We start from the raw sequence: 14324 nt of genomic DNA, 5'->3' as shown, positions 1-14324 counted from the left end.
GCCTTTTGGAGTGGTACCAAAAACAAATCCGTGAGGGCTTGGCCCAAAGCGGACAATATCTTATCACTTTGGAGATATCTATGTGTATGTGTGTATTCATCTCTTATTTTAGGGTTTTATTAATAATTTTGTTTAAATAGTATTGATAAAATAGGGATAAGTAGTTATGATTTTCGATTTATCTAAGTACAATACTATTTTATGATAGATTAAGCCGATTTTATTTTTAAGGTAGTTGATATTTTATTTTTATTCCTCGTAATATTGTAAGTGTTATGGCTATTTAAAGTCCTTCAATTATAATGAATAATAAGACTCAATTTCAGGAAAATATTTGAGTGTGTGTATCGTGAGATTTTTCCAACAGTGGTATAAGAGCTTTATGCTCTGAGTAACGAGAGAGAAAGAGAGAGAGGAGAGAATCAAACACCGTGAGAGAAAAAGTGAGTGCTTGATTTTTTTGTGAGAGATGGCAAAGGTATTCAATGGGATGAGTGTGCCACAATTGTCGGAAAATACCAATTACGACAATTGGTCTTTGCAGATGAAGGTTCTTCTTAGATCCCAAGATGTATGGGACATAGTGGAGGACGAGTACAATGAACCCGTGGATGATGAGCATCAGACAGAGAACTAGATTGCTGCATTGAAAAAGACACGAGTGAAAGACAAATCGGCTTTGTACTTTTTGTATAATGTAGTGGATGAATCTGGATTCGAGAAAATAGCTAATGCAAAGTCAGCAAAAGAAGCATGGGAAATTCTGAAGGTGGCATACAAAGGAGATACCCGCGTGAAGCAGGTTCGAGTACAAGCTCTTAGAAGAGAGTTTGAACATATGGAGATGGATGAAAATGAGGGAGTTGTCCTCGAATAAATCTCGGATTATTCAAAGCCGAGGTCCTGGTGGCAGAGGACGAGGTAATGATAATGAAGATCAAACCGGTCAGCAGAATTGGCATGACCGAGGACAAGGAAAAGGTCGAGGAGATCCGTCAAGAGTGGAGTGTTTTAAGTGTGACAAGTACGACCACTATGCAAACGAGTGTAGGTCAACAAAGTGCTACAATTGTGGCAAGTTTGGTCATATTGCAAAGTATTGCAAAACCGAGATAAAAGGGGAGACGAATCTCGTTACTGAAGATGTTGAAGAAGAGTGTGGAATCCTGTTGATGGCAAAGAGCTCGGATGCAATGGAAATGGAGAGCCCAATCCCAACAATGGATGAAGTGATCTTAGTAAAGGATGCAACAATTGTGGAGAAGGAAAACCTGGAGAAAGAACTCAAACAAAAAGGTGAAGAGATTCAGCGGATAGGAAAACTTCTAGAGTAAGCTAATGAAATTATGAATAAACATGGGTTGAGCTTGAGGAGTTGAAGAAGGTGACTCTTGAAAAGGAAGAGGAAGATGAAGATGTTGAGAAGAACCCGATGAAGAAGTCGGCAGAGATGGTTGAGAAATCGCCTAAGGTCAGGAACGAGTTGGTTAAGGTTATTGAGAAGTCGGACATAACAAAGTCAGTCAAAGCATTAAAGAGGTCAACCAAGGTAAAAGATAGGAGGGTAATAAGGAAAAAGAAGAACTCAAATTTGATTGAAAGAAGCAAACCCGGAGTAGGATGATGCACATGGAAAGTCGAACGAAGGAAGAAAGAATTTAAGTTTATGGGGGAATTTGTTGGGATAAACTTAAATTTTAGGGTTTTATTAATAATTTTGTTTAAATATTATTTTATTAGTTTCTGGGTATAGTAATATTTAGTTTGATTTGATAGAGATAAAATAGGGATAAGTAGTTATGATTTTCGGTTTATCTAAGTACAATATTATTTTATGATAGATTAAACAGATTTTATTTTTAAGATAGTTGATATTTTATTTTTATTCCTTGTAATATTATAAGTGTTAGGGCTATTTAAAGCCCTTCAATTATAATGAATAATAAGACTCAATTTAAGTGTGTATCGTGAGATTTTCCCAACAATAAATCCATTTAGATTAGGTCAAATACGATGAGGTAAAAATAATCCAATTCAAATTAGAACATATGGTCTAACTCGACTTGCAGTTTTTTATGGGTATGTGGATTAGGTTAAGTTTATTTTAACAATTATACATGTATGTATAATTTTTGTGCTTGCTAATGTGATTTGAATTGAATAAACTGATCTATACTTAGGTCCATATTGATATAGTAAAATAAATTTTTAAAAAGATTCATAGGTTAGACTAAACCTTTTAAAAAAGTCTATAATAAGTAGCTAGGTCAACCTTTTATAACCATATTATAACCAATCTTATATAACTAGTTTTAGTTTGCTAATTAGTTTTCATTTTAAAAATGTTGGTTACATAACCAGTCATAACAAGAGATAACAAATCATAGAATTACTGCTAAACCTGAATGTCACACAGCTTTATTTCGATGCAGATACATATCTTACAAAAACACAACCCTTCTATTTTAAGTAAACTTGCAAAAAATTCACACAATAAGTGTTTTCTCAACATTTCTTTCTATGAATTGTGTGGATCATTTGCAATAAGCTTTATCCAACGTTGAAACCTACGAGAACAACGTATGGTGAGATGGAACTGTGGAAAAAGAGAACGTACCAGAGGCCCAATGATCATATTCAATGTATAAGTAAAAATAGAATACTATAGTTTAACTATTTAAGACCTGGGTTCGGTCCAGAAAATTTGACAATTGATGAACCCGAATCAGGATGCACACAACTCAGAATTTGGTTTTCTTCTCACAAATTTGGCTAAAGTCCTAAATCCATCAAAACCTCAATGTACAATGAGATTGCACATCTCTAATTAGAATAAGAAAACTATAACAATTGATAGAAAAAATAAGTAAGAACAAATAAATCTATGAACTGATCACCATCAACGAATGATCACACTTCAAAATTCTGTCTGCAATGAAGAATTCAATCTCCTAATCCAATTGTTGAGACTTTTCAAGAGCACAGACTTCAAATCAGATTCCAACTCTACCTGGCAAGTTGTGACCTAGTGGTAAATCGTCAAGCCAATCACCATAAATTCGGTTGATTTTCTTGGGTCCCTTCCACTTCAGTAAATGCTTCTTGCCCTGCTCCTCTTCATTTGCAGGAGGCACACTTGCTCTCTGGCTTGGAGGAGCATCATTAGAAAGAATTGGTGTAGCTCTTGGTAAGGTTGGAATGGTAGCTTTATTTGAAACTAGAACGGCACCTGCAGTTTCTGCCTCATTGCGTCCACCAGGAAATTGTAGCTCTGGGTTTGCAACAAAAAAACACTAAGGAAATCATGGTACTTCTAGAGTGTACGTACATTTTGCTCACAATAAGAACATAAAGTTAATATCACATCCTAGTGAAAGTACATCTAAATTTTTTATGAGCCAGGCATCAAATATCTGAGCCATTAGCAGAAATCAAGTGATGCTGGCAAATTGATCGTTCGGAATTATGCAGAAGCAATATCCTGATCTTGTGATATATTTGAAAGAAATAAATAATCAAGTGGGCCATGACACCATGTTTAATTCTTCAGCATGGGCATTATTGTTAACACTCTGAGATTTTTTTTTTTCACAAAGTATGCCAAACCAAACTACTATAAACTTCAGTCAAGTGCACTCTTTGTATTTTAATTTTAATGCATTACAAAATAGATGGTCAACTACTTAATTATAGAGAAAATCTAGGACATTTCTATCACAGAAAATTCCTAACGAGGGTTTATAGTAAAATGTATATTTCCATGCATATGTGACATGTGAACAAAGATTTTAATTAAACACTATAGAAGTGTTTAATTACTTTTGAACAGAAGCAACATTTGTTGCACCAAGAAATACTCAATGCTCATACACAAAGACCAAATGACACTCAATCAAGCACGCTCTTTGTATCTTGTTTGTTTAGGAAGCAATCTCTTTGGAGATTAGATCATGAACAAGTACAACAGCATAATAGATCTTCTAGTTCCAGACATAACCTAGAAGGAGCTATGTTTATATAGTTTTTTTCTACAATATTCATAGAAGACAAACTGCACAAATTAGAAATTCGACTTACTCTTTTCTTCTACAAGTGATTAAGGAAAATTTTAACCAAATCTGGTCTAAATCAATAACTGATTTCAAAATGATCTAACAGAACAAATGAAACAATGTAGAACCAAGACCAACAATCAATCAATCAAAAAGAGAAATTCGAAGTACCTGCTTGCCCATGAGCAAAGTGACAGTCATCCCCAAAGGGGCAGTGCCCTGTTGTCTCAAATTTGATGCACAGTTTAGTTTTCCAATAAGTGGACTTAACATTCGAGCGGGAAACATTTAAGCCAGTGTTGACAACCTTATTATTCTCTAAACAATTTGAAGGATCACCATATGCCTTGGGAGATCCATTAGTTCCGATGTTTATAGCTGTGCTCTCTCTGTACCTCCCCGAATCATCCCTGAACTTGGCAGGGTCTTCATGAAGAAAACTACACTTATCACCATAGGGGCATTCGTCCCCATTACAATACTTCTTGCACAGCTTCATCTTCTGTATAATTTTCTGGTCATCATCCCAATTCCCGGAGGGTAGCCTCTCCTCATTGCGCAATCCAACAAGCTCTTGCCAGTTCGGGGGTGGCTGCCTCATGTCCTCAACTCCATGTGCAAAGTTGCAATTATCACCGTTCCTACAAGCCCCAACTCTGAATTTTGCACACATGCGAGTCTTGAAGAAAATGTGGCTGGTTCCCTTATTAAAATTGGGGTTCTGAATCATCTTTGGAGGGCATGCCATTGGATAGGAGTGATTGTTATCACCAATTCTTGCCCTCTTGAACGAAGGGGGTTGATCCTGTTGTGAATGTTCCTCCTCGTTGTTCATTGGAAATTGAAGCCTCACTTCAATGGCATCTGTGTCTGTCGAAAATGACGGCGGTGACATCATAAAAGATGGAATGTGGTCAGAGAAACTCATGGCGAAATTTTGATCAAATTCAATCAAATTTTGATTCTATCTTGATTTGATTCTTCGCTAATGGACTTAGAGAACCAGTAGTGTTTCAAGCCCAAAATAAACTGAATCAATAACTTTATCAAATTTAAAACACTGATATTCAATAATCGAATGATCAATACTGAACAGACAATAAAGAAAAGGTAAGAGTCTAGACTGTGGACAGCTTCTGAGAGAGAGAAAGATGAAATCAAAAAATTGGGAAGACCCAGATGAGAATGTTGGAAAGAAACTAGGGGGTTGATGAAAGTTTGATCTTTTAGGAGATTGATCACCGGTATTTAATAAGAGGGCGAAGAAGAGAAAGGAAGGGAATGTGGAGAGGCAAATGGGAGGTTTAAGCCTTTTGGTAGCATAAGAAAGTCAAAACCCTAGCCGCCTATCTAACCCTGATTGACTGATTAAAAAAAAAACAACAAATCAAAATGAAATTATATAAACAGATCAGAAAAAAATAATATCAAATTGTAATCAAAATATTTGTTTAAACTTAAAATAAAATGTAAATGATTCTTTCAAAAATAAAAATTATTTATTTTAATTACAATTATAACAAAATATAATTTTTATTTAACATTAGTGCAATATTGAGATGAGTTTTCAACTATTTTTTTTTTCAATTGAAACAAACTTCTAAAAAATGCTATTTCTTGTTAAGTTATCTAGAATAATGAAATATGTGCTTCATCTAATTTTGGTGACAGGATTTAGAAGAATGCTTGCTTTACAAAATTATGTTATATTTAAAAAAATAATAATATATTTTTTAAATATTATAACTCAAAATATTGTTTTGATCTATATTTAAAAAATAGTATTGATTATGATTTATTATTTTTAAAATAAAATAATTTTAATAAAATTAAAAGTTTTACATGTATCAAGTAAGAAATTTTTTATCCAAAGATATTATAATTTTCAATTTTCTTATAGTGTCACTTTTTACTGTAGGTTTGAAATAATTTTAATCTTAAATTGTGTGTTAAGCGTCACTCTTAACCTAGTGTATATTTTCTGTGATTTTTTAATATTAATTATTTGAGGTATTTTGTCATAAGTTTTATGTATATTTATTGTGAATTTGTAAGGCTTGATGGATTATAAGTTGATTATGAACATGGTGTATATTGTTGAAAAGAATTTCAAAAAGAAATTTTTTATAATGGTTTCAATTAAGAATGACAACAGTCAAATCGAAATAATGTTAACATACTATCCCATCTATAACAAAATAATTCATCAAATATCATTTAAAAAAATATTCACAAATATTTAAAATTTTATTTAGGATAGATTTTAGATAACATTATATTAATATATATATATATATATATATATATATATATATATATATATTAGAAATAAAGTTAAATGATAAATACATAATTATATTTTTAGTCGTGATATTTTAATTAATATATCAAAATTTAATAAATATTTTTAAAAATATAAAAAATGCATTAATTTATTAAAAAAATATTTTAAACACAAAGAAATATGTTTTTATTAAAAAAATTTATAATAAAAAATAAACGTGAGTAAATTTTTTATAATTTTAATTACAAATTTTATGAGAAAACATTTAGAAAAAAAATCTAAAACTTTAATTACAATTTTGTTAAATATTATAAAAATAAATATTTTTTATGAATTATTAAAATTAGTTTTTAATTATAAACTTTAACGTCAATATTTCATTTATAAATTCTCTTACTAACTTTGATTATATATAAAAAAAAATCGATTCTTTTTACTAAAATAATAAAATAAAACAAAACGTAGATATTTTTGCACAAAAGAAATATATAGTTTTTTTTAGATTAATGTAGAATTTTTTTTAATAGATTAATTATTATAGTTTTAATTTTACTTAGTACAATATTTATGAAAATCAAATTGATTATACATTATGAAAAATTATGTTTTGAGGAATTTTGTTGAACTTCAAATATATTATGAAAGCTAAAAAAAAACAATGATAAATTACTTGATGGTAAAATTGTTGTGTGGGAGATGATTTTAGACTAACTTTGGGTTATTGTCATAAAGGAATCAAGATGTGAAATATTTTTTTTTAATATAGAACACTTACAAAGTTGTACACCTTTAACACTCAGACTTCCAAATTGCACAGAGAAATTATTTTGAGTTGCACCAAAAAATTGTAAATTCAAACATACCTTCAATTAAATGAAGACAGCAAAATTCAAAATGAATAGTTGTATAAAAGGTTTTTAATACATTAAATATTCGGGTTAAATTGAAAATATGTTTACTTATAATATTTTTATATTAATAAAACAAAGTTGCAAGTAAATGATTTTGACAGTTATGTTATTTTAATTACTATAATTATAAGTAAAAACATTTATAACAAAATATCTATATTTGGTTTATTCAAAAAAGACAACTTCACATATATCTATTCACATGTATCTATGTTTTTGTGAATGATAATAACTAATAGTTAAAGTAAATCACTTATAGGGATGAACTTGAATTTATAATGCACACCTGATCAACTATATATAGTTATTTTTATAATAAAAACAAAAAATATAAATTATTTTATATCATGTGATTTTAATTGTTCCAGTTATTTTAAATTATAAATGTCAATAATAATTTGGAAAGGTGTGTATATAATCTATTTAATGATAATTTAAGTTGATTTTTATTAAAAATAAATTGAAAAAATAAAAATTGAGGTAATTTAATTTAACAATTATTTATTTATATACCAAATTTATTAATTTATTTAAAATTCAACATATTACTTTATATTAAATCATTATAGATAAATATATTTAAAAACAATTTATGTTGTTATAAACAAACTTATCATAATATTTCATTATTCATTATTTTAACTAGTATTATTATTCTAAATAAAATACATTTTATTATTTCTTATATAATAAAATATATTTTTATAAATATTAAAACATTTTAAAAAAAATCTTGCGACTCCACGGGTCAAAATACTAGTTTAAACATGTCACATCTTACAAGATTTTGACATTTATCTTAGGTTAAATCTCTTTAGTTGTCCCTATTTTTGTTGGGTTTTCCCAGTTTGATCCCTTTGTTATTAGAATTCTCAATTGAGTTCTTATAAGTGTTAATTTGAATCAATTGAGCCTCTACCGTTAAATTTAGTTAATGAGGTTAAATTTAAAACGTGACATACTAAGAGTTGAATACGTGGAATTTAGCAACTTTTTAAATTTTAATAATATGGATTTCTGAAATGGGATTTAGGGTTCAAAGAAGAGGAGGAAGAAGTTACAGGTGACAAAGAAGATGAAAGTAAATCTGTCATTAAATGGACAAAGGATGACCAAAAGAACCTCATGGATCTGGGAAATTTAGAGCTGGAAAGGAACACGCAGTTGGAGAATCTTATTGCCAGAAGAAGACAAAGGAGATTGATATCTGAGAAGAATCTAATAGACTTAGACTTTGCTGATATTCCCAGTAATGTTGCACCTATTGCTACAACCAGGCATAATCCATTTGATTACCCTGATGACTCCTTTGCTGCCATGGGATTACCACCCATTCTTTGATCTGCTCCTTCTATTCTACCTAGATGAAACCCTTTTGATATTCCCTATGACTTAAATGAAGAGAAACCTGATCTTAAGGGGGACAATTTTCAATAAGAGTTTACAGTGTTTCATCAAAAAGATTCCCTTTTTTCGGAGGCATGAAAGTTTCAACGTAGGACCTTAAAAAATATTCCCTTTTTCATGAACAATTTAATGCAGGGGAAATGTCTCACGAAACAACCGGGGGATGGCCCAGTGCACCGGACGGACCAAAGGCATGGGGTTACTGCTCCGTGAGAGAGCGGAACCCAAGCGATAACTGCTCCCCAACTCCCCAGTTCCCCTGCGCTTCTGGAGAGCAATACTATGGCAGGGGTCCCATCCAATATCTTGAAACTACAACTACAGTCAGTGCGGAAATGCAATTGGGGTGGATTTGATCAACAACTCTGATCTCGTTGTCACTGATGTCGTCGTCTCCTTCAAGTCCGCCATCTGGTTCTGGATGACCCCACAGTCCCCCAAGCCTTCCTTCCACAACAACCTTGACTGCTACTCCCAGACCCCATTCGGAAATTCACTGCTCTCCATCCCTTCGTCTGATCTACAACCACCTCTCAGATTTTTAATCCCATTCAATTTGATTGAACCCTAAATCCCATCTCAGAAATCCCTAATATTATATTATTACATTTTACCAAATTTCGGCCTAAACCATGTCACGTTTCAACTCTCACCATGCCATGTCTTAAAAAATTAGACACATCAACCTTCCACCTATGCACAAACTTAATTCCGTTAAATAAATTTAACGGTATGGACTCAATCGATTCAAATTAGCACTTTTAAGGACTCAATTGGGGATTCTAATAAGAAGGGGATCAAACTGGGAAAAACCCACATAAATAGGGACAACTACAGGGTTTAAACCTTTATCTTATACTTAAGGTAATTGTCATAAACTTTTTATAACTTGTGTCAAATTATAAATTGTAACACTTAACTAACTATTTTTAAAATTTTCATTAGATTTTTCCAATTTCAATCTCACATCCTATAATTCCAATATTCAACTACCTCAATAGTCTGAAAATTTAAATGAACCAATAGAAAGTATTTTCCACCACTTACATTTTATTAGTTAATAGCAAGAACATGAAACATGATTTTGATACAATGAATAGGATAGTTCTCGATTATTTTCATCTGAATGCAATTTGTTTGTGAAATTCAAGAAAAAAGGTTGTTAATAATGTTAAGAAATGAACTTTAAGCCTAACTCAACCCCACAAAATCAACTTGTAAGGTGAGGTTTGTACCCACTTATATACTTTAAATTGATCTTATCTTTAGTCGATGTTAGACCTCCAATATACTCCCTTACGCCGAGATATATACATCTCGAACATGAGACTAGACATTAATGAATGAAGGTTTAAAGAACAATTCTGATATATAAAGATCCTATAATTTCTCATCTATTAAAGGAATGATCATCTATACAAATTATAATAATACCTAAATTATAACTAACACAATGTCTGATTACCTAATATAATATATAATGTTCAATATTCACATAAAGCTTTCTAACGATATTTTAGTATAACATATTGTTAGGGGTTATTAGACATAACATAGCTAGAAGATTAAAAATTTAAGAGTGCGATGTATGAACAAGGACAAACGTGAATGCAAGTGCACTCACTAAGAAATACAAGAAGGACAAGGGATTTTAGAAACATCGTAAAAATGATAAAAAATAGAGTAATATAGGAGGAAGTTGCATGAACAGTAAGGTATGTTCTTCTCACATTTTTATGACACAAATTGTCTGAAGAGGATTACTTTTTGGGTGATTCTTCATTGCAACAAGAAAAATTAGAAAAACTTGTTGGAAGTCCCACATCAACTAGAAATAAGGCCAATTTATAATATATAAGTTTGGTACAAACTTCATTTTACAAACCGGTTTGTGAGGATGAGTTAGGCCCAACCCACTTTCTAATAAAACTAGTCTACATCTGCATGTCTATATATAAAATTATATGAAAGCTTTCTTAATAAAGAATATTGATTTGCTTATTTAATTATTTGTCATGACATTATTGATCGATTTATATATATATATATATATATATATATATATATATATTAATATTAGTATCATTATATAGAAAAGTTGATAGAGAGTGATTGAGGGGATAAATCCATTCAAGTGAACAAAACATAAGAGATGTCAAAATCTTCTGGAGTATATGAAACTTAAAACAATTAATTGAAATAAGATGAAAAGACTCTTAGAAGCTATATATTTTCATAAGTCTAACTTCTTTCATACCTCATCTTAATATTAAATACTGTCTTTTTCCCTTTGATTTTTATGCTATTTCGTGTGAAAATTCTATAATGATAATTTGGGAGAGATTGAGGATGGATGAAAAATCATGATGGACCAAAGTAGAAAATAAAAGTCTATGAAGGTACTGGAGGAAAAAAGATAATAATTGTAAATTAGAAAAATAAAAGAGCCTTTATCAGTTCGTAGACACCTGGGGTGAAGTCACTCATAACAGCTTAAATGCAACGAAACAAACGAATATGCATTACCCAATTGTTCTAAGAAATTTAAGCCTATTAGTATGTTTGGAAAATGTCATGGGTTGAACCACTTTTTTGAGTTATGAGTGGTTTATACATATGATATCAGTTTCAGTTCATACTTAAACTTTCTAATAAAGTTAATTTTTTTGGCAAAGTACAAAACATAGTTAAGAAATGTAACATTGTAGATTTTAGATGCCTCTTGAAAGTGATTCTTTAGGTCTTTTTTTTTAGTTAAGAAAATCCTTTAATCCTTTCATTATTTTGCATCATCTAATGTGCTCCAACAAGATAATAAGGAACCTTGAGAAAGTAATTGTTTATAAATCCTGTGCCACAAATAGTATTACTTCCTTAATCTGGTGCGTCTTTTTCCTAGATGAGGATACCAGAAAGGAAAAGCAGCCACTGCATTAATTCAGATAGATTGTCCAACACTTTGGATCCTTGCAATATGCTGGGGGAACTAGTTCATTAAAAGTGGGGTCCTATCTTAACATCTTCAAAGCATATAAACCAAAAGCTAGCTTAATGAAAGCCCAGAATATTTTATAACGGGGCACAGTGACAAACAAAGAACATATATATGCTTTTTAGTCAACCTCCACTTTCTAAAGTTGCTATTAAGTCAGTGAAGCCTACACAAACATAATCAACCACTATCATGATTTGAAATTTAGAATTCCTTCCCTGTTTTAGTGCTCAGTTAGCAATCAAGACAGTACTCATGCCTAAGCTACAATTAATTAGTATAAATAATTATGTTTGGTCTGTTTGAAGTTTAGTTCAATCATGTATGCTTTTGTATGCTGCATTAGATTCTTGCATGTTTAATTATTTCCTTGCTCAGAACTTATATATGTTTGGAAGCTCTGAGAGCTATATCTTGAGTTCTTCATTTAGGTGGTAAACTCATTGATTTCCCTTAGTGTTGTAGAGTCTGGTGCTCATAGTGATTCATGACTTGGGTCTGATTTCTCAGTCTGATGTATGAATTATGAAAAGCATTCTTTGGACCACCCCAACAGTGGCAACTGAACAAAGCAGATGTTCCCCACAAGCACACAATGTCTCACTCTCGCCTTTCCACTCTCTTTCACACACACTGTTTGTGAAAAATACTGAAAAAAGTATCCATGAACACTTGCATTTGAATTGGTGAAGATAACAAGGGAAAGTTTGGCGAGGAAGGGTTAATATTAGGTCCTAAAGCTTAATTATGTCAGTAACGAGTATGGAAAATAAAGTGTATGGATTTCATAACCTTCTTGTCAGTACATATCTAGCAAGAAACAATGACAGCCGGATACCATATTCCTTCCTAATGAAAAAACATTGCTATGATTCTAACAGAGGTCTTCATCCATGATTTATCTAGAACTCGACTTGACATAGGGAAAACAAGATAGAGTATTGTTAGGATAAGAAAGACGCCAAGGGAAAAATCAATTATATTGCAGGTCTTGTGTGAAGTTTCTTCTTTCAATCTGCACCACCTGAAAGAAAAGTAAAAAATATGTCATTAGGCTTTAGGTTTATTAGTATGTTTTAGAAACATCTTGACCATATTTTTCAAAAAGAACAGATGAAACCTCAGAACACTAAACTGTTCTCACCAAAATCCCTTGGCATTTTGCATTTATAGCATTCTGTCCTGCTGGCATAGTTGTGCACTCCACATCCATGTCTGTTATATTAGAAAAAGAAAAAATAAAGGTGAAATACTTTGAATGAGAAAGATATCTTTTAGGACAAAATTATTTCTATCATATTTCATATTTTGTTTGATGAATGCAACGAAATAACACTGGCCACCATCCGTACTGTAATTATCGTGTCACTCTACATGCCTATGTGCAACGTTGAGTATGATTCTCTCTTTCTTTGGGAGAAAGAAAAAGAGACTGTACCTTCGATACAATGCAGCTAGTGTGTTCATCAGTCACATGTTATTAAATTACATTGTTCTGATTTTATGATAGTTGGATGGATCGTCCAACTCAACCTAAGTAAAATGAAGTTAAAAACTCTATCATAGATTATTGGTGCATTTAAGTAATTGTACCTACCAACCAACTTGAAATACATTAATACACGCACCAATGATCGTATTAATAGGGTTAACCCCATTTTTATTTGGACTAGTTGGACATGTAGGTGGCATGTAGTTAGTGTTTGTAGATGCAATTAAATGCAGGCTCTTTACTGAACTGAAACAGCTGAAAATACGATGACAATGTGGAACAAAATAGAGACACTATTCCGAATACTGAAAATATGAGGATAATGTGAAAAGACCTTGGGCAAAGCCAGTCTCCACTCTTCCATCCTGGGGGGAAAGTGTCAGATCCATACCCTCCAGAGTTGTTGGCATATCCTGAAGCATAATCATCTTTCATTGCACCACATCTGTAGCAGTTTGATCGACTGGCATAGTTGTGACCTCCACAGTTGCAGAACCAGTCCCCTGCCAAAGCTTCAGTCCTGTTGTATCTGTAGGTTGAAGGGTCAGGTCCTCCGTACTTGGGGTATCCACAACTCTGGCATGCTTCCCTCTTCTTGAAATTTATGTGCTGGCAAACACCACACATCCAATCTCCTCCAGACCAGCTCATTTTCCTGATCAATATGTTCAATTGAACTCGTAAACAATAATTATTTGTTCCATCATTCAGTGTAACCAGATAATAAGGGCTGTGTATGCATGCAGCCTCCACACAGTCCTTGTTTTATGCATTGTGAGTTATGACCCTAACTACTATAAAAGGCATGCAATTTTTTATCCACATATAGGTTATTTGCATTAGAAAGTACTGTGTTAGTGATAGAATACTCTGTCAAGATAGCATAACAATCTTGTCAATTTTTATGCTCTACTCAATCTATTCATAGGAGTTGAACCATAAGGTTCCACAGCACTGCATAACAAAGAAACTAACACATAACATCCGCGTGTAAGAAATGATTTAAAATGCGAATGACAAGCATAGAAGCAAGAAATTTACCCTTGAAGAAGAATTATGTGAATAATTGAAGTATGAGGCGAGAAGTGAGTTGTTATTGGTATAGTAAAGGTTTTAGGATAGGTTGAGAGTAAAGATGGTGAGTGTGTTGGTTGTGTTGTGAAGCTTTATATACTGGTTGTAAGAG

The 14324-nt window shown here is 31.9% G+C and overlaps 2 protein-coding genes across 3 annotated transcripts; both read right to left on the bottom strand.

Annotated features, from left to right (window-relative positions):
- Window positions 1–2614: 2614 nt before the first annotated feature.
- LOC124848906 (Zinc finger (CCCH-type) family protein) lies at window positions 2615–5376 on the bottom strand. Its single transcript, XM_047326731.2, has 2 exons — window positions 4224–5376; window positions 2615–3271 (listed from the first exon to the last, which is right to left on the bottom strand). The coding sequence occupies exons 1-2, from the start codon at window positions 4978–4980 to the stop codon at window positions 2994–2996; spliced, it is 1035 nt and encodes a 344-aa protein (XP_047182687.1). The 5' UTR covers window positions 4981–5376; the 3' UTR covers window positions 2615–2993.
- A 7031-nt stretch (window positions 5377–12407) lies between these two features.
- LOC124834032 (RNA-binding protein csdA-like) lies at window positions 12408–14324 on the bottom strand. Of its 2 annotated transcripts, none has more exons than XM_088115472.1 (4): window positions 14180–14324; window positions 13473–13793; window positions 12782–12861; window positions 12408–12670 (listed from the first exon to the last, which is right to left on the bottom strand). In XM_088115472.1, the coding sequence occupies exons 2-4, from the start codon at window positions 13787–13789 to the stop codon at window positions 12657–12659; spliced, it is 411 nt and encodes a 136-aa protein (XP_087971598.1). In that variant the 5' UTR covers window positions 13790–13793; window positions 14180–14324; the 3' UTR covers window positions 12408–12656. The 2 variants fall into 2 exon arrangements, with proteins under 2 accessions (XP_087971598.1, XP_087971600.1); XM_088115474.1 differs by having other exon boundaries at window positions 12791–12861.

This window comes from Vigna umbellata, chromosome 1, assembly GCF_029865625.1.
Source record: "Vigna umbellata cultivar VRB3 chromosome 1, Vumbellata_1.0, whole genome shotgun sequence".
NCBI classification, from domain to species: Eukaryota; Viridiplantae; Streptophyta; class Magnoliopsida; order Fabales; family Fabaceae; genus Vigna; species Vigna umbellata.
The sequence above is the reverse complement of the archived record's forward strand: the minus strand, read 5'-3'. Positions and strand labels throughout refer to the sequence as shown.

Excerpts from the sequence above, each read along its gene's own strand:
- LOC124834032 (XM_088115472.1), bottom strand. The coding sequence starts at position 13,789 with ATGAGCTGGTCTGGAGGAGATTGGATGTGTGGTGTTTGCCAGCACATA. Across the intron at positions 12,862-13,472 it reads GGAGACTGGCTTTGCCCAAG|ACATGGATGTGGAGTGCACA; the intron begins GTCTTTTCACAT and ends CTAATATAACAG.
- LOC124848906 (XM_047326731.2), bottom strand. The coding sequence starts at position 4,980 with ATGAGTTTCTCTGACCACATTCCATCTTTTATGATGTCACCGCCGTCA. Across the intron at positions 3,272-4,223 it reads CTTTGCTCATGGGCAAGCAG|AGCTACAATTTCCTGGTGGA; the intron begins GTACTTCGAATT and ends TTGCAAACCCAG.